This window comes from Muscardinus avellanarius (genome assembly GCF_963383645.1).
Source record: "Muscardinus avellanarius genome assembly, chromosome: 3".
Lineage (NCBI taxonomy): Eukaryota > Metazoa > Chordata > Mammalia > Rodentia > Gliridae > Muscardinus > Muscardinus avellanarius.
In genome coordinates, this window is record NC_137788.1 from 121,479,547 (window position 1) to 121,500,278 (window position 20,732).

The 20,732-nt window shown below is 44.9% G+C and overlaps 1 protein-coding gene across 4 annotated transcripts in view; it reads right to left on the minus strand.

Annotated features, from left to right (window-relative positions):
- CHD1L (chromodomain helicase DNA binding protein 1 like) overlaps window positions 1-20,732 on the minus strand; it is a gene marked incomplete at both ends in the record, with an annotated part of 50,939 nt that overhangs the window by 12,547 nt on the left and 17,660 nt on the right. For all 4 annotated transcript variants that reach the window (XM_080693215.1, XM_080693216.1, XM_080693214.1 and 1 more), the window contains 7 exons: window positions 4,063-4,228; window positions 8,363-8,516; window positions 9,058-9,172; window positions 12,394-12,504; window positions 15,073-15,146; window positions 16,961-17,057; window positions 19,772-19,864. In XM_080693215.1, coding sequence (XP_080549341.1) covers window positions 4,063-4,228; window positions 8,363-8,516; window positions 9,058-9,172; window positions 12,394-12,504; window positions 15,073-15,146; window positions 16,961-17,057; window positions 19,772-19,864 — 810 coding nt within the window. The remainder of the gene's footprint in view (window positions 1-4,062; window positions 4,229-8,362; window positions 8,517-9,057; window positions 9,173-12,393; window positions 12,505-15,072; window positions 15,147-16,960; window positions 17,058-19,771; window positions 19,865-20,732) is intronic.

Sequence of the window (20,732 nt, forward strand, 5' to 3'; positions counted from 1 at the left end):
AAACATTTTCATTCTCAAGAGATCAATTGCTTCACACTTGTACCCGAATCTAACCAGCTGTAATTCTAATTGGCGTCTGCTAATTAAATCAGCAGGGGGGCTTTCAATGAGGCACTCTATCAACAAGTGGAAAAAAATAAAGAGCTGAGACGTGTCAAGTATGATCAACATATGTAGCTTCATACTGCATAAAATTCTCTACTTGCAGTATAAACATGCTTTTTTTAAAAAAAAATAATAACCTGGGCATTCAAGACAAAGCAGCTATGTTTAATTTTTTTTTTTTTTTTTTTTTTTTTTGGTGGTACTGGGGTTCCTGGAAGCCCTTCTACCTCTGGGCTACACTCCCAGACCTATTTTTACGTTTTTATTTGGAAACAGGGTCTCCTAAGCCAGCGTGCGCGGCTGGCTTCGAACCTGTGCGATCCTCCTGTCTCTGCCTCCCAAGCGCGGGGATTACAAGCGTGCGCCACCACGCCCGGCTATGTTTTAAATTTTGACTGAGGCTGCTCTGATTACTAGTGTTTCACATTCATTTATGTTATTTCTCTTTACTCTGGAGTCGGGGCCCAGAGGTACTGCAGACCCTCGTCCGTGTCCTGCCAGAAGAACTGTCTACTGCAGAGGGTGCCTACACACACTCACACTCAAGACACCATTCCAAATTTCAGTCCAACTGAGAATTTTTTTCTGGCAGTTGGATTGCCCAAAAAAAAAGATAAATTTTTTTAGGTAGTTGGACAGACCAGGGAATGTAATCGTTTCTTCGGAAAACACTGCACTTTGTTTTGTTCTAGAAAACATGAGGAAAATAGGCTGAAATTAATCTAGATGAGTACAGAAATGGACAAAAGTGTCGGTATTTACGGTGATCAAATATAATTTAAAAATATGGCCATATGCATCTAAGTTTTCCCCTCACCTGAAACAGTTAAATGACAGTAAAGGGATTTTTATTTTATTTTTATTTATTTAATTAATTAATTTATTTATTTATTTTTGTGTGTGTGGTACTGGGGTTCCTGGAAGCCCTTCTACCTCCGGGCTACACTCCCAGACCTATTTTATATTTTTAAAACAGGGTCTCTTACGCCAGCGCGGCTGGCTTCGAACCTGCGTCATCCTCCTGTCTCCGCCTCCCAAGCACGGGGATTACAAGCGTGCGCACCACGCCCGGCTTTTTTATTTATTTATTTGTATATTTATTTATTGGTGGCACTGGGGTTCCTGGAAGCCCTTCTACCTCCGGGCTACACTCCCATACCTATTTTTGCATTTTTATTTGGAAACAGGGTCTCCTAAGCCAGCGCATGCGCGGCTGGCTGCGAACCTGCGCGATCCTCCTGTCTCCACCTCCCAAGCGCGGGCATTACAAGCGTGCGCCACCGCGCCCGGCCAGTAAAGGGATTTTTAAAAAGATGGTAGAGGCAACGTGGATGAAAAAGTTCAATACTCTCGTTGGAAAATGGCAAGTGACTAGAAGGATAATGACAGATGAAGAAGAGCCATAGAAACAACGCACGGGTGCCCAGTGGAGGGTGATGACGGGAACAGAGACCCTCTTGGCCGTCAGTGGTGCAGGACTCATCAACGCAGGGTACCACGACGAGGGGGCTGAGACGAGACAGGATACCGAGTAAGGGGAGCACCACGGGCCCGTGGCTCACCGTGTCCTTTCAACTGAGAAACGGCTTCACTTCAGTCTATACCACTTCCAAGAAAGAGTCAAGAAGATTCATTAACGAGTTGTGCAGTGAAAAGAATCCAAATGGTCCGAGTCTCTCCCTTGGAGGGAGGCACTGCTTTATGAGGGACGGCGGAGAGCTCACCAGCCAGTGCGGGCTTGGACCCAAGGGCCTGTCCACCTGCGCGCAACACAGCAGCTTCCTGGTAGTTCATCAGCACAGGGTTCCGGCAGCCAGAGGACACCAGATGTTTTAGAAAAACTACCAATAACAACAAGAGGTTCCAAAACAAATTTTAAAATAAGAAGATTAAGAAGGAGAAGGAATTAGAGAAAAAAGAGAAAATACCATGGGGCAGGTGACTCGAAATGAATACACCAGAATAAAATAATTTTTAGCAAATGTTAAAAAAAAAGGTATAATAAAAGCCAAGGGTGGTGGCCTTTGAGAGGCTGAGACAGGAGGATCGCCAAGTTCAAGGCTAGTGCATGGTAACTTAGCAAGACCCTGTTGCAAAAATAAACAAATAAACTAGGTCTGGGGGTGTAGCTCAGAGGTATAGAACCCCTGGGTTTAATCCTCTCTCTCTCTCTCTCTCTCTCTCTCTCTCTCTCTCTCTCTCTCACACACACACACACACACACACACACACACACACACACACAGATGCAATCAATATCTTCCTTAGTATATACATCAAAAAGCTACAACAAATATGCTTGAAATGAGATCAGGATACAATTAAAACAACAAGCAGAAATCAAGAAAGAGTTCTTGAAAAACAGTGATGTATTACTATTGTAACAAACTTGAAAGATATAAGTCAAAGAGCAGTGTCATGTGAAATAATGGCAGGTGCCAAAGTCCAATTTCTCCACGTGTCCTATAAAAGCCGTGTGGATCAACAAGGATGACAAGAGCACTGTACTGCATGGCCACCACATGATGAGGAGTCAGAAAACACACCCAAAGCCTGAGCCAGCTCTGAGGCCCACACTGCAGTGGGGAGTCGGGCAGCGACTGCACGGGAGAGGACGGCACTGTTCTAGCAGCACCAGGCGAATAAGCATTACCTTCCCAAATGAGGCTCATGCCCCAAAGGGAGTTCAAAGAGGGTGGGTCTGCGACCCGCCGGATGGGAGCAGGGGCAACTTGGGGACCAAAAGCATGGGGCTAGAAAGCAGAGGCAGCCAGAAGTTTGGGAAGGTGCTCTTTTGAGGAGGGAGAGAGAGAAAAATAGAGAAAGGGGAGACAACCCTTGACAGTTTTATGGCAAAAGGAAAGAAGGAAGCGAATGATGGAAATTCTGATTCCTAAAGGAAGAAAAAAGAATGATAAAACCAGAAGTCATACCCAGCCTGCTCCCTGCCATGGAGGACCCACCCAGGAAAGACACTGCTGTGTCAAAGGAGAAGGAACTCTCGAATTAAGAAAACGTGTAGACTCAACCTCTCAACCAAGTCCATATTCATTCTGGTGCTGTTGATATAGGAAAAGTCACTTCAAAATAACCACAAGACACTAAGGAGCATCCTTACCCAGTTATAACACGAAAGAAGACAAGACAAAACACTTCACACCAGATGCAGTGGCGCACGCCTGGAATCCCTGTGCTTGGGAGGCTGAGACAGGAGGACCGCAAGGTTTGAAGCTAGCCTCAGCAACTTAGTAGAAAAAGGGTTGGGGGTATAGCTCAGAGGTATAATCGCCCCTGGGTTGAATTCCCAGCACAAAAACAAACAAACAAAACCACAACAAACAAATAAAAAAACCCAAGTCACTTCAAATCTGAAAGTCAAAAATCAAAATCGCAAAGGATAAATGTTAACCAAAATCAGAAGGAAAAAAAAAGGAAAAAGACAAAATCATCTCCTACACCTCGTGGGGTTTTGTGAAAGTTAAGCGTGAAAAAAGATAAAGCAGTGGCCCCTCTACACTGAGCTCCTGCGGAGGGGCGCCGCTACACGGGTACCCACCCCCGGTGGCTGTAATAAACAAACCATCCACTGAAAACAGAAATCACTCTGTGCAGATCACCATCCTAAAGACAGCAGGCTTCACTGACAAAGGAGAAGATGCCAGCAATTGAGGGAGGAAAGATACAAATTTAATCCTTGAAACTGATACGACTATAAGCGTCAATATTATCATTTTTAGTTCAAAGTTCAGGTCCAAAGGAGTGGCCAGATACATTTCCAGTTAGCGTGCAGAGTTTTATTGGACCACGCATGTCTTAGAGTGTGCCCAAGGTGACAACAGGGCTGGGTAGGAAAAGGATGCTCCAAGGAGCAGAACCTGGTACATTGTGGGGGACTCGCCGCTCGCTCGGGGCCTGGCCTGGGGTGGGTACGGTCCGCTCCTCCTGACCCCAACTCACTTCCTTCCTCCGGCTCTCTGCTCCCTCCTCCTGCGGCAGGCAAGGCTTCAGAGACCCACTGGCCGTCTTTCGTTTCTCCCAGGATGGACTCCAGGTCTACTTCATCCATGCTGCTCCCCTCCGAGGACAGCAGTTTATCCAAGCCAAATTTGAGGATTTCACTCAACTTGAAGGGGAGAAACAAAAGTCCGGTTAGTGCTCAAGAAAGCAAACCTCAGGATGTGGGCGCCTTGCTAAGTGGCGCTGCTCCTGGACGGACAGCTGGCCTTTCCCCTCTTCCACCGCAGACGACACCGGCCAGGCTGTGTGAGAGCTGGATGATACATAAGCAGAGAGGTGATAAGTGATCAGAGCTGTTGACTTTGACGATTTTTCATAACAACAACGAAGCGTTAGCCTTCAAGCTTTTTGGTAAGAGTAACAGTGATTTCCTGTGTTCTCCACAGCACTTCTCACCTACTCTTTTTCACGGGCATGCCCGGCCACCACAAGAGAACTCAGGGACGCTGTTGACTCAGGGACTTTCCCAACTCCACCAACTGCTGCACTTCTTAGAAAGAGAAGGCTCCTCTACCCTGCCATAGCTGGCTCGCTGCTTCAGCAATGGGCTTTCCTGCCACGGTGTTCTAAGGAAACTGCCTTGCCAAAGACCAGGAATACCTCCTGATCACCAGACCCAAAGGCCGTTTCTCAATTTGAATCTCCTTGTACAGTCCTGCGAGAGCCGGTGTCCTGTGTCCCACCCTTACCCCTCCTTAGGGTACACTTAGCCTATTCCCTGTGGCTGCAGGAACGTCCTGGAAAGCTTAGACGGAATTCACCTGGCTTTCTAGTTCCAACTTCACACCTCCCTAAGCACTAACCGAAGTTCTGAAGTAATTTTGGGTCACATCATGGGCCCTCATTCACACTTTGCCCTTTTATGGGGGATTGACTTAGAGGCATTCTACCTCTGAGCTATTTTGTTTTTATTTTGAAAGGGTCTCACTAGGTTGATGAGGGTGTTACTACTTGCTGAGGCTGTCCTTAAACCTGCTATCCTCCTGTCTCAGCCTCCCAGGAGTGGGGTTATAAGTGTGTGCCACCATGCCAAGCTAGATTTTGCCCTTTTAGACTTGGTAAAACATCTCTAGATTGTCTGTTATAGTTAACTTGGAAACATTCAGGGTTTTTTGTAATAACATAAAACATTTTAGATAAAACTTAAGCATGAACATAGCTGAATACATTTATATTTAACCTTGGCAATATATAACCAAAGTAATTGGCTTTAGCATTTGGTACCAATAACAAAAGAAAGCCGACTATTTCTGGTAAGGATTAGTCCATATGAGGACCCTCCCTTCAACTCCCTTATGCGTACACGCATGCATGTATATATGTGTGTATGTGTGTGTAGTGTGTGGAGGGGGAATATTGAGGATTGAAGCCAAGAGCATTCTACCCCTAAGCTACACTCCCACCTCATACTTATTTTTTAAATTTGAAACAGGGTCTCAGTAAGTTGTAGAGCTAAGTTTATGAGGCTGGCCTTGAACTGTGATCCTCCTGTCTCAGCCTCCCAAGTACTGGGATTACAGGTGTGCAACACCATCTGTAGTGATGGGGATCGACCCCAGGCCTCCTGCATTCTAGGCAAGCACTCTACCACTGAGTCACACCCCCAGCCCTCGACCTTGCCATAGCTGGCTCCTTGCTCCGGCAATTTGCTTTCCTACCACGGTGGTCTAAGAAAACCATTTCTACTTCTCACCTGGCATCCCTTGTTACCGGCCCCTAGCAATATGTCTGAGTCACTGCGGAATTACCTATATTTGTATGAGACACAGTATATCATAGTCAAGGATATATGGTTGGTGTTAGAATGCTTGGAGACTAAATCTGAATGACCTTGGGAAAATTTCTTAAGTCAGGGATGAAAGAGTGTCGACCTCATTCTGTTGCTATTTTTATTTACCAAAACAACTAGAAAAGGACACCTCAGACAATACGTAGCAAACAGTAAGCACTCAACAGATGCCCACGAGAGCGGCATCGACTTTGTTTATATTGCGTTCTTGCAGGACCACGAACCTGCTCCCTTTTTCAGGACTTCACAACTCTACACTGCTTAGATTGGTTCACAGGCTGGATGGGGAGGAGAGAAACCAGACATGGAGCCAGGATGCTTCTCAATAACCATGAGTTACTTTCAATAAGCCCATGGCCCATGATGTGACTCCAAACTGGTTCTGAATTTCAGAGTTAGTGCTTATGGAGGTGTGAAGTTGCAAGCAGAACTTTCCAATAACCCCAGAGAAGCCATTGCAAGCAGCAATGGTCGCCCAAGCATTTGGCTCCATGGCAGGGAGCGATGTCTACATTTCACAATGATGTGCCAGCAGCCCACACTGCAGGAGGACCCCTGAGCGCATCCCTGGAGCTCCCGCTACCAGGACAGCATCCAAGCATCTAAGAACCCTCACTCGCTCCTCTTATCCCAGAAGGTGGGTCTTCTGCACTGCCATTCAGACCCTTCCCCACACCCAGCGGTGAGCTGGCCGCTCGGAGTCCTGTGGGGACCGGTGTTTAGGAGTTTCCACAGTGTACCCCTGCCTCTCTTTCAAGTTTTCATCTTAACCTTTGTAATTGCCTCTTCAATAGCGTGGAAACAAAATGCACAGCCCCCTTGCCACCAAGGTGGGTGAGCACACAGAGACACCGGAGTCAGTGACGACGGAGAACAGAAAGAAGAAAGACCCCACACTGACCACTGCTTAAGAGAAACAACAAACTCACCAACACACGAATAATAAAACCTCAAGTTATTCTTTCTAGTTCTAACCCCCTCCCCCCTAACGTGAGCCCTTCCTGTAAGTTACTGACTCCCTAACAGAAACAGCTCCGTCCCAGTCTATAAGGCTGATGCGTGAAGATGAGGGCCCCCAGGAGCAAACTGCTGCTTTGCACCCCAAGTGTGGCCTGGCTGTAACCACAGTAACTCTATCGTAATGTCGGGGCATCCCTCCTCCACCTCCCTCTTTGGGATACTTGTTGTATTTTCTGCTTGAGAAGCTGGTCCTCTGAAGCCTGGTTTTCCTTACAAAGTCTTCTAAATAAAATGGTTTCCGTTGTCTCTGAGTTTTCCTCTAACAACAGCGTTTAGACTGCATTCTGATCATAAACCCTGTTGGATAAAGCTCTGCCTGAAGCCCTGGCCTACCCTCCATCTTCCTAATCGTTCTTCTCTGCACCATCCTACAACCTCACCGCCATCCTTGAACTTGCTATGTCTCTCGCTGCTCCTCAGGACGACACCAGCTCCTCTCACTGCTCTGCCTCTCACACCAGCCCTCGCCCCTGCTGCTGCCCGGGAATGTTTACTATGCAATTCCTGCCTGGATCTTTCTAGAATCTTAGGAGTTGATCTCTTTGCATCCAGCCCTCAAAAGGAACTGGGACAGCCAGGCGTGGTGGCGCACGCTTGTAATCCCTGCGCTTAGGAGGCAGATACAGGACCGCGCTGGCTTAAGAGACCCTGTTTCCAAATAAAAGATATAAAATAGGTCTGGAAGTGTAGCCCGGAGGTAGAAGGGCTTCCGGGAACCCCAGTACACCCAAAAAAAAAAAAAAAAAAAGGAACTGGCATATATTAAAATATAGTTTCTCACTTTATCTCAGGACTCCTACACAGTAACTCTAAACATTTTTCCAAAAGGGACTCTCTCTAGAATTTCCAAGCCAGGATTTGATTCTCATCTAATTTTCCCTTCTTCAAGCAAATTAATTTTGCTTCTTTTATCTATTTTTCCTACGGCATCATTTTGAATTCCCAAGCTTGCTCAACTACTCTGAGCATGGGGTGTAGCAAGCCACTGATCAAAGGGTCTGGGATAAAGGAGGAAGTATGGAATTAATCATTATTGATTATGTTGAGTTTTTTTTTTAACTAATTCTCCTAACAGCCCTCTGAGGTAACTAGTGGCATCCTCATTTTTAGAAATCAAAAAGAAGGTAGATCCATGATGTTAAGATAACTGCTCACAGCCATACAGCCAGTAAGGGATAAGGCTTGGATTGGAATCCAAGGTAGACAACTCAACGCCTATTCTCTTTATCCTATATTCCATCACCTTTAGGTACCACACTCATTTCTGGCTTCTATGGCACCTGGCAGATAGCAGGTTCTATGGGGTTGAGTTGGGCCAAGGAATAATAAAGTAGCCGGGGACAGTGGGTGGTTAATGCTGCTGCTTTTTGCTTACAATCTCATCCACAGCCTGTCCTTCATGGTTATTCTAAAGAGAAGAACATCTTTTACCTGGAAGTTGGCATCGGCTGAAGGTTTCTGGGTTCCCAGAGTGAACTGGCCTCCTTCTATGATCATGCTGGTGAGCTGCAGTTTAGAGGCAGCTTTCCTATAGACTATTTCTTCCACAGTGTCCCGGCCAATCAGCCGAATTACTTTAACAGCCCTGCATATAAGTCAAACGAGAGAACATGTTATGGGTCTGCAAAGCTGAACAAGAAGCATCTCAGGCAGGTACACCTAAAGGAAGCGAAGCCAAATTCTGCATTCGGGGCACAACTGACGGGACATGGCTTCCCTTGGACCTGAACTTTTGTGAGAGAGATCTGGCTTCAAGTGCTTGCTGAACCTTTCCAAAGAGTCAAGGGAAGGTTGATGAGGTGACCACAAGTGGGATACCTCATCTGCAGGCAAGGATGACCTCTGGCAGATACATGGTACCCTCAGGTCAAAAGGCAACACCCGTCTTTTTAGCTTAGCTCCATAAACTCTTTTGTGTGTATGTGGGGTGGGGTGTACTGGGAATTGAACACAGGGGCATTCTACCTCTGAGATACACCCTCAGCCATATTTTTCTTTTGAAACCTCAACTCCCAGCCTGGCACTCCCAATCACGGCCAGGACTGCATTCTTCACCTTCCTCCCCATCCCTGAACAGCGCCACGCAGGCCAAGGGAGTGGGAAATGCCCCTGCTCAACCCACTCACTTGTTCTGGCCAATTCGGTGGGCCCTGGCGGCTGCTTGCAAGTCATTCTGAGGATTAAAATCACTGTCGACAAAAATGACGGTGTCTGCTGCTGTTAAGTTCATGCCAATTCCACCTGCGAACGGCAAAAGGGGAGCGTGATCCACAGCGCTCAGCCAAGGAGTGAGGAAGTCAAGACCGCAATAGGTTAAACCCACGGGTGGCCTCCTTCAAACTCACAGCCCGGCCCCAAAGCAGAGTCCTGCAGAGGCACAAGGGCCGCCCATCTCACATCGCGGAAGCAGGGACATTTAATATGGGCGAAAACAGACCGAAAGGGGCGGTGGCAAGGAGCAGAGAAGATGCTTACGCTCGCAGCATGATGCCCTTCTAAATTAAATCTCTTCTGTTTAAGAACCTCGACTGGATTTTGCTTGGAATAGTCTGTAAAGGACGCATGTTCTTTCAGAAAACAGCTCTAAGTAGGAGCGAGGTCTGCTAAGAGGAACAAGCTGTGAACAGGTAGCAGGATCCTGGTACAAGTTAACGAGAACGGGGAACGCACGCCCTGAGGCAGAGTGGGAAAGTGGTGCCTTCCAGCTGGAGGAAACCTTAGTGGGTCCTTCTGCACTGGTTTCCACATTAATCAAAGGCAGTGTAACAGGACAAGCTCAAGGCATGAACACACCATGCACTGGTTTTTCTTCAGTACAAGAAAAGGGCTGGGGAGGTACCCTGGGTTACAGGAATTAAGAGAACTAACCAGGAAGGCAAATTACAGCCCTCTGTTGGATAAATGTGAAAACAAGTACAAAACAGACTCTCTTGCCAGGGTTGTCGGAGCTGGCTGCTGAAACAAGCAAGCCCGAAAGGGCTTGTTCCAAGAACCTGATGAAAGGACTACTTTTTGAAGACTTACTGACTCACAGCTGGATCTCAAGGCAAGTCAGGCAGGAAAATTCTTATTAAAGGCTTCACGCAAAATTAAAGATGGAAGACAGAGATGATAGCTCTGCTTTGTATAATCCTAGCTAAGCATTGTTCTAAGTGCCACACACACACACACACACACACACACACACACACACACACTTGTAACCCTCACAAGAACTCCAAGAGTCTCTGATATCATTATCCTCATTTTATAGATGTTGAAATAGAAACACAGACAGGTTAAGGGACTTTTTTGTAGTTGCAAAGCTAGCAGATGCAGAAGTCAGGATTCAGTCTCGTGTGGTCTGGCTCCAGAACCTGTGAGCTTTTGGGAGGTGGGGGTTGTTTCTGTTTTTAAGACAGGGAACTGGGGGTACTTGCTCTGTTGCCCAAGCCATCCTAGAACACGCGATCCTCTTCCTCAACCTCCTGAGAGGCTGTGGCTACAGGGAAGTGCCCCCATACCTGGTTGCAGATCTGTTTTTAGCCACTGTTTTCTAATACCTCCCGGGAACTCATTGCATTAAAAAAAAAGTGTTCCATAAAAACACATTTATCTTCATCTGGGCCAAACGCTGTCTAAGGCCAACTCTTCTTCAGTAAGGGTGGTAGTTTTGTAAATAGGTTGTATTAAAATTCACTCGGGACGTATTCATGAACTGTCACTGCCACCTGGTGGCAATGAGTCCATCACAGAAATACTTGAAAATTGGGAGGAAGCCTGTTAAATCAATGAAAACGCTGCAAAACTACGGCAAAAACATGATAACAAATATGACAGTGTTTGGAAAAGGTGGACATACAGGACTGTTTCAGCTCCTAAGCAATCAACGTGAGCCTTCCAAGGAGAGACAATGAAAAGCAGAGATCTTATCCTTCCTGGTTTAGATGTTTCAAACATAATGCTGCTCTCTAAATATGAAGATGATGAGATCTCAGAAGCACAAAAGAAACTGTTTTTCCAACACCGACGATGCATTCGACCCAACCCTTCAAGTTTCTCCAAGATTCCCTCTGAGATGACTGGTCACACGAATGCACTGGGGAGATGCAGGGTGTGGTCCCTGACCTGGGAACGGCGGGCAGCCAGATGACTCTGACTGTACCTTACATTGCTGTGTTTATGAGAGAGATAAGACATACACAGGAGAGAGAATCTCCTTATATTCAAGAATTATAGCCACTATTCTCTTAAAAACTCTTATGATAATAAGCACTTAAGTTCTTTCTAAATAAGACTGAGTTTTCTTTTCATAAAGATACCAATCTCTCTTTACAGAGGACATACATCCTTTTGGTGTTCCTGTGGCTATTCCATCAAGATTTAGGACTATCAAAAATAAGGTAATGAAATTAAGGTTATGAGTTCAGAATTAATTTAAGGTCTGTTTTATCTAGGATGTAAGAAAAATTTCATGTCCCAAACTGATTTCAAAGTATTTCATAATATATGAAAGTCTTTTGTAACTAGTACACCACCACAGAGGTCATATAAAAAATTCATAATTTAAGGTGTATTAGACAATGTTTCTAAATAAATTTCATTATAATCCCTTTTGGGTTTTTTTTTTCTTTTTTTTTTTTTTTGGTGGTACTGGGGTTCCTGGAAGCCCTTCTACCTCCGGGCTACACTCCCAGACCTATTTTTTATTTTTGAAACAGGGTCTCTTACGCCAGCGTGGCTGGCTTCGAACCTGCGCGATCCTCCTGTCTCCGCCTCCCAAGCGCGGGGATTACAAGCGTGCGCCACCACGCCCAGCTTGTTTTTGTTTTTTTGATGCAGGTTATTGCACGTGGGGGCATTCTACCTCTAAGTTACACTCCTAACCCTTTAAAATTTTTTTTTGTTTTGAAACCATGTCTTCCTAAGTTGCTGAGGCTGGCCTCAAACCTGCAATCCTCCTGTCAAAGCCTCCCAAGTACTGGGATTATCAGTATGTGCCACCATGCCCAGCTATCATCACATTTTTAAATGACTGTGTCTTTAAACTTTTACACTATTCTAAAGGCACGTTTGGAGGAAGGGCAATTAACAAAGAGGTTATCTTATTTTCTAAGTACATGGCTAGGAAAGAGAGGTGCCTCCACAGAATGTAGATAAAACTTTCCACAAAATTACAGAAATCTTTTAAGACATCCCCAGGTCAATAGCCAAAAGCAGATTAGAATGACTTTCCAACAGCCCAGGACGCGCCTCACTTCTCTGCTGAGATCACAGTGTAGACAGGTTGGATTGAAAAGAGCGCCGTGCTAGAAGTCCAGTGCCTTGATAAGCTAAGTCAACTACCTCAAGCCCCTTATTTTTAATACTCCTTGATAATAAATATGCTCTTCTTTTAAAGAACCATGGGAACACGTACAAATGTCTGGGATGTCAAAGAACTGTATCGCTTGTCGACTTTCATCAATACTTATGTGGCCTACCTGCCCGGGTACTAAGGAGAAAAACAAAAATGGGTTGCTGTCCAAAGTTCTTAATGGCCAGGTGTCTTTCTTCTCCTCTCACGGAACCATCCACGCGCTCGTAGCTGTAGCCTTTATTTAGAGGAAAGCGAACATGGAAACATTAACTTTTTTCAAGGACTCTTTGGGAAATAGAAAATTAAGTCAGTCTAAAGACAATTTTTTTTGGTCTGTTTCCATATGTAGGCATGCCCCTACTTTAAATAAATTCCATGGGAAAAAATTTAGGGGGACAATTCATCATTTTACAAAGAACTCATGATAACATACGTGTGTGTGTGTTACTGGAGATTGAACCCAGGGGCATTCTACTTCTAAGCTACTCCCAGCCTACTTCATGGTTTATTTTTAAAACAGGATCTCTTAACTGAGTTGCTGAGACTGGTCTTAAACCTGTGATCCTCCTGTCTCAGCCTCCTAAATCCTGGGATTACAGGCACAGGCCACCAGACACGACTTAGTCTGGGCTTTTAAAATATATGTAGTTGAGCTGGGCATGGTGGTACGTAACTACAGTGCCAGTACTTGGAAAGCTGAGACAGGAGAATCGTAGGTTTGAAGCCAGCCTCAGCAACTTTATGAGGCTCTCATCAACTTAGCGAGATCCTGTTTCAAAATAAAAAATACAATAGGGTTGGGTATGTGGCTCAGAGGTAGAACACCCCTGTGTTCTAACCCCAATACAAAACACAGAACCAAAAATAAAACCCATGCAACTGAAGTCTTTGGCATTTGTGTAGTTAATGTTTAGTTCTGGCTGTCCCAAGCAACCCTGAGTGTCCATGTCCCTGGCAGTTTGCATTTACTGACACACAGTCCCTCCTTAGGCAAGCAGCAGGTGAATGAGCCTGCCTGCTGGCCCAGCGTCTGCCTTTCAGTGACGCTTCTGTCCCCAGGCACGTTCTCAGAAAGGGGGAGTTACAAACCCAAGCCATGCTTGTGCTTCAGGGATTCTTCAATGCCAAAGGCTTCTCTGCAAGTGTCCACTAGAATACTGCAATAGTGAGGGGGGCGGGAAGCAGACCCCACAGACCTGCTCTGTGCTAATTTTGAAAACTCTAAGGTCTAAAGCTACTTCACCTCTGAGCTAAAGATCAACCAGTGTTAGAGCTTTTTCCCATTATCCCATATAGATTTTATTATATCATAAACTGAGTTTTCAATAGTAACCTACATCCCCCTAAAATAACTGACTTTTCCCCTCTTTCTTTCTTTCTTTCTTTCTTTCTTTCTTTCTTTTTTTCTTTTTTTCTGTACTGGGAATGGAACCCAAAGGCATTCTACCTCCTTCTACCTCTGAGCTACACCCCCAGGCTTATTTTTTATTCTTTATTTCTTGAAACAGCACCTCACTGAGTTGCGATGGGCCTCACTAAGTAGCTGAGGCTGTCCGTGAACCACGATCCTCCGGTCTCTGCCTCCCAAATGCTGGGATTACAAGCATGCGCTACCATGCCCAGCTCCCCTTCTTGATTTGTGGAATCTCTCTCTTCTTCTCCTCTTTTCCCTTCCCTTCCCTCCCCCACCCTCTCTTTTCCTGTTTCTCCCTTTTTCTCCTTCTTCTTTTGCCCCCCCTCATGGCACTGGGGATTGAACCCAGGTCATTCTACCTTTGAGCTACACCTCAGCCCTATTTTAATTTTTATTTTGAAACAGACTCTCACTAGGCTTCCACAGGCCTTGCTAAATTACTGGGGCTGGTCTTGAACCTGCAAACTTCCTGTCTCAGCCTCTCAAGTACTGGGATCACAGGCTGAGCCACTACACCCAACTTTTATAATTTCAATATTCATCTATTTTTTGGTACTGGGAAATTAAACCCAGGGGCTTTTCTACCTCTTATTTTTTATTTCAAAACAAATAGGGTCTTGCTAAGTTGTTGAGCGCCTCAGTAAGTTGCTGAAGCTGGCTTCAAACTTGCAATCCTCCTGTCTCAGCCTCGCAAATACTGTGATTACAGGTTTGGGTCATCATGCCTGGTTTTTATAATTCCAATATTCATCTTTTCCCTAATTCTAAAGAAGTGCTCAACTGTTGAGCTGAATGTTGCAAGACACTGAAAGTTCTTGTCATTGCAATTCAGTTTATCATACATTTTCAGAACCCTCAACATTTCCCCAGCATTTGCTCCAGTGCCTGTAATTTAAAATCACACAACTGGCCGGGCATGGTGGTGCATGCTTGTAATCCCAGCGCTTGGGAGGCTGAGACAGGAGGATCGTGCAGGTTCGAAGCCAGCCTCAGCTACGCAGTGAGCCTCTCGGCAACTTAGTGAGACCCTGTTTCCAAATAAAGTATAAAATAGGTCTGTGAGTATAGCCTGGAGGTAGAAAAGCCCTTGGGTTCCACCCCTAGTACCACCATAAATAAATAAATAAATAAATAAATAAATAAATAAATAAATACATAATAAAATAAAATCACACAACTGAAGGGATGCGGGTGTTCATCACTGCCCAGGCGATCTTGCTCCACAGCTCTGTCAGCTCTCCTCCCTTTTTTCATCTTCTTTGAGTTCTGAATACTGTTCTTGTACAACTCTCCTCTGGAACATCCCCACCCCCACAGTACTACTCTTCATGAATCTCTGACCTTTAAATCTAAAAACAGCTTAGGTAATGCGGTGGCCAAGGGAGTTACCTCTGTAATCCATGTAGTCTTGGAGAATATCCAACATCTGGGTCATCTGGGAGAAAAGTAAAACCCGATGGCCCCTGGCAAGAAAAAGAAGGAACTGCTGATGCTGGCCGCATGTAAGGTAAATTGCCCTCAGACATAATTCACCAAAGAATACCTGTTTATAAATAAGTGAAATGCTAAAGGAGACATGCAAATGGCATATAATTTAGAGAGACTCCTCGGAAACGCCAAATAGCTTTTAGAAGAAATATGCTTCCATTGTAGCCACAGCCTTTGGAGCAGCCGTCCAAAAGCTAGAGTGGAGCTCTCCTCAGGGGTATGACAGTACACGAGGGGTACAAGAAGCCCCAGAGGAGCCCCGGAACCCCTTTCTAGAATGCTACCCACTCAGTGAAAAGAAAGGAAAGCTTTCACTTAAAAAGCAAAATGTGAGCTGGGCGTGGTGGCGCACGTTTGTAATCCCGCACTTGGGAGGCTGAGACAGGAGGATCGTGCAGGTTTGAAGCCAGCCTCAACTGGCTGGAGAGACCCTGTTTCCAAATAGCCCGAGGTAGAAGGCCCCTGGTTTCCATCCCCAGTACCACCCCCCCAAAAACAAGCAAAATGTGTGTGCGTAAAGTACAAAATGCAACTGCATGCACACATGCGTGTGCACACACATATACACACATATGAAGACCCTAAAGAGTGCGTGATGATTGGCCATCTACAGATATTCCCTATTTGGGGGGATAAATCACCACCCCCTACAGCTATTCTGGTTGAAAAGTCTAAGATCATGTTAGAGAAGCCAAGGGCAGGTGACATCTTATTTCCCATGATACATGAGAAAACTTTCATATGAACAGAGGAGAGGAGAAAGGAAAAGGCAAAAACGATTAAGTCATTCGAGACAGGAGTCAAGTCTAGAGCCCCCATTACCAGATATGATTTTAAATTTGCTAAACTAACAGTCTAAGCTTCCAACAAAGGTCAGAGGAGGGTTATGGAGAACTTCTGTAAGACTAGCTTCTGGGAGTGGAAAAGCCTTGAGTGTGAAGGAGAGCGCAGTTCTCGTCTCAGCTCTGCCATCTGCTGGCGCCAGACCTCGGGCAAGGCACAGGACCTTTCTGGACAGCAGGTACTTATGGTTCTTCTCCGACACTAGCATTCTTATGGTAGCCATAAGAGTCGACAGACATACAATTTCTTTAATTTGCGCATTTCAAAGGTTGGCCGATTGTGTCAAATCTCAAGTTTCAGGCCAGTTCAGGTTGAAGGTGGGGCAGTCACACCAAAGGGACAACTCTGAAATTCTTGAGGCTCTCCCTGAACGACCCCTTCTAAGGTGACCAGGAAGGTTAGGTATCGCTGGACACAGGGCTCTGGACAGTCACTGAACCTCGTCTTCCAATACCCAGCTCATGTCTTTTGGAATGAGTCTCCAAGTTCCTCATGAGATTAAATCAAAGCCCACAAGTTAACAAAAACAAATGTTTACTGGGTTCCTGTCGTGTGCCAATTCAGTGCTAGCAGTTATAAAAGAAATGTTTTATAACTAGCTGGCAGTTATAAAAGAAATGTTCAGTGCTGACTCTGTCCTTGTGGACCCAATGTATTTGTACTGATAAAGTTAACATGCACTGATTAGCCAGGGCATGACCTTTGTTGATTCCAAGTGCTGGATCAGAATCCTATGTGCTGTAGGAATTCTGAAAAGAATAGGATGAATGTGGAGGGAGTGGCATAGGGTGAAATCGGGGAAGGAATACAGTTCCAGGCAAGAAAGAACTTGAACCAGGGTTTAGAAAAATGGAAAGCTCACATCAGTCTCAAGATATCAGTAAGTTCCTCACTATATAGGTCATAATAGTCACTACCCCAGAACAGTAAATGTGAACCTGCCCACCTGGAATACAGGAATGCCAGCAGCTTATCCAGCAGGTGGAGTTTCCCACTAGCCTCGATCAGGTGGTCCCCAACTTCAAAAGGCTCTGGCTCCACACCTGGAAAAGAAAGTACTCAGTGCCATTCATGTGCCGGGTCAGGGCAGACTCCTCAGGGAGAAAGCCAGTAGCAAGGCTACCGTGAGAACCTGAGCTCCCTCTCGGGGAGAGTCCTCCAGCTCGTCTCCTGGAGGCATTTTATTGCTATTTGTTTGCATGGCGATCACAGTTCTGCTTAACACCAATCACAGAGTCTGGCACACCAAAACGTCTAGGGTATGCTTTATCTAAGGAACAAACTTGCTCTTCAGACACGGAGCACAGGGAGATGCAAAGATCAAGAAGGTTCAAAGGTGAAACCTGGAGGCTCTCACTGTTGAAATGGAATAAAAAAATCGGCTCAGATGTATAAACCTAGATGTATAAGCTTAGATGTATGAGGCGGCAGTCAGAATTACCTACAGGGCTCCCTTTAAAATCTACATGACCCTCTAGGCATGGTGGAGCACAGCATTTGGGAGGCTGAGACAGGAGGATGGAGGTTCGAGGGCAGCCTCGGTTACTTAGTGAGGCAGTTGGCAACTCAGTGAGACCCTTTTTCAAAATGAAGAGTAAAATATAGGGTTGGAGTTGTAGATTGGAGGTAGAATGCCTCTGGAGTCTATCCTCAGTACCCACCCCCACACACACATACACACACAAACACACACACACACACAAAAAAAACCCAACTACATATCCCTAACAACTCCCTCACTTAAAAAAAAAAAAAACTTACATGTGCATCTAATTGAGATTCTGTGTGGCCAAGCGTAGTGACACACACCTGTAATCCCAATACTTGGGAGGCTGAGAGGGGAGGATCACAGCTTTGAGGACAGCTTCAGCAAGTTGTGAGACACTCATCAACCCACTGAGACCTTGTTTCAAAGTAAAAATTAAAAATAAGACCAAGGGTGTAGCTCAGTGGTAGAATGACACTCGGTTCAATCCCCAGTACCGCAAATTTAAAAAAAAAATTCTGTGAAACTTTTTTTAAAATTTGTGGTTCTGGAGATTGAACCCAGGAGCATTCTACTTTAAAGCTATATCTCCAGTCCTAATTTTTTTCTTTATTTTGAAACAGGATCTCACTAAGTTGTGGAGGACCTCACTAAGTTGTGGAGGACCTCACTACGTTGCTGAGACTGGCCATGAAACTGCGATCTTCCTGCCTCTGCCTCCCAAGTACTCTGATTACAAGCGTGCTCCCCCAGGCTTAGCTCTGTGAGACCTTCTAACAGTTCATAGCACTGCTTGACAAGCACTCCTAAAATGGCAGCAGCAAATGTTCTGTATTAACTCTTTCTCTATTACAGTCCATGGTCAGAGGTCCTGGGATTGAATTAACAACCAGAATCTATCAAAAAGCCCCAGTATGAATGAGAATAAAAACACAACACATCCCATTTGCAAGAGGGAGCTAAAGCAGTGTTCAGGGGGAGACACACAAAGGTTAAGATGAAGGGCAAGCAGCAGAGGAGACTGGGGAGGAGCAGATGCAGGCAGGGACAGAAGCAAGATGAAGGAGGAGGAAGAGTGCTTTAAAGAAGAAGCGACCAACTGTGTCGAGTGTTTCTGAGAGGTTGACTGTATCACGCAAACCAACCAATGGCCAGGCGCACAGAGCAGTACAGTGCTGGTGAAAGCCGGGCTGCGTGAGTTCAAGATAATGGGAAATCTAGTCATGAAGAAACCATCAGATCAATCCAGATTATTGTTGCATTGTATTATTGTTGTATTGTATTGTTGTACTGTATTATAATACATTGTGTAAGACCACTAACTTTTAGTCTGCAAAACTGTCCATATGATGAAAGGAAAAACCAAAGGCTTCAGAACATTGCTAGGGTATAGAAAAATCACAGAGCGAGATGACGAATACAATGCAGGATCTATGACTGGATCTTGAATTAAAAAGAAAAAGAGAACAGAGGCACCACATGACTCAGCCACACCATTTCTCAGGAACTTTCCAAATGAATTCAAATCCGAATACTATACCGATACACGCACACCCATGTTTTTTGCAGTGCAATTCACAACGGTCAAATTATGGAACCAACCTAGGTGCCCGTCAAGAGACGAATGGATAAAGAAAATGTGGTATATACACAACGGAATCTTACTCAGCCGTAAAAAAGAACAAAGTTATATCATTTGCAGGAAAATGGATGGAACTAGAAAACAGTATGCTAAGTGAGATCAGCCGGTCACAGAAAGTCAAGGGTGATATATTTTCTCTCATATGTGGAAACTAGAATATAGTAAACAAAGAGACTTCAGTCAAATGAGGAGAGAAATCAGTAGAACTGAAGGGGTTAGGAGAGGGAAGTGGGAAGGGGAAAACAGGCTTGGGGAAGGAAACAGTTCAGATAAGATCCTGTCCATGTATCAAGGTATCACTACCAATCTACTAACAAGCATGGGGAGACAGGTGGGCTATGGCGTGACGCCACCAAGTGGTGACGTGTGCCTGTACTGGTGTGACACTTTGAATCTCACTATGATGTATAGTTAAAATGCACCAATAAAAGTATAAAGAAAGAAATAAAAATAGTCATAAAGGAATTAGGGAGACAACTGAAGAAATTTGAATGTGAATAGTATATCAGATACATTAATACAGGAAAAATGAGAATAAGTAAGTTACAGGCCATTCTTTTGAAGAATTTTGCTATGATTTGGCCACAAAACTATCAACAAATAATGTGGTAAAAGGGGCACTGCCTCACCATCAAACAAATATGGGTGATCCACACACTTTCGGAGCTGGGACAAGATGTTCTGAAGTTTAACTTTCTTTGCCATTTCATTTTCAAATGCATCTGAAATTTTAAAGAGAGAAAGATGGATTACCCAACCAACCAACCAACCAACCAACCAAGAAAAAACAAACAACTTTTCATAACCTTACTCATTTCACTGTATATCCCTCAAACTGATATTAACCTCCCCAAACTGATATTAACCTCCCAAGCCACAATGATCTACATTGAGAAATAACGGCACACTTATATGGAGTCTCTTACCCACCACGTTCTTTTGAGGAGGAAGTCTAAGCTACAAATCAAATTTAGAAGTAGTTTGTTACACTTTGGGCAAAATTCTAAATTTCTATCTCTAATTGTTGTTGTGAAGTGAAGCCACTGCCCCTCCCCCGCCTCCTTTGCAAAAGACTGATCTGCTCCTATCTCCCTCTTTCCATTCCCAACTTTTTGTGTGTGTGTGTGGTACTAGGGATGGAACCCAGGGGCATTCTACTCCAAGCTACACCCCCAGCCCTATTTTTTATTCTTTATTCTGAGTCAGGGCCTTACTGAGTTGCAAAGGGCCTCACTAAGTAGCCGAGGCTGGCCACAAACCTTGATCCTCCTGTCTCAGCCTCCCACAAGCTGGGATTACAAGTGTGCGCCACCATGCTTGACTCCCAACAAATTCGATTAAACAAAAAAGTTTTGCAATCTGTTAAGTAATTGACAGGATGGGAGGATTTGATAGGATGGGATGAGGGATCACTTGGGCACTTAAAAGCATTTGCTTCATGACAGGCAATGTGAGAGACTGAGTGAGAGAGAAGAGGGGAATTTCACTACCACAACAACCAAGTCTGAGTTACACAAAAGACACGAACACGGTCTCATTCAGGATATAAACTTCCAACCTGTATTCTTGTTACACAGAGTGAGTGTGGTT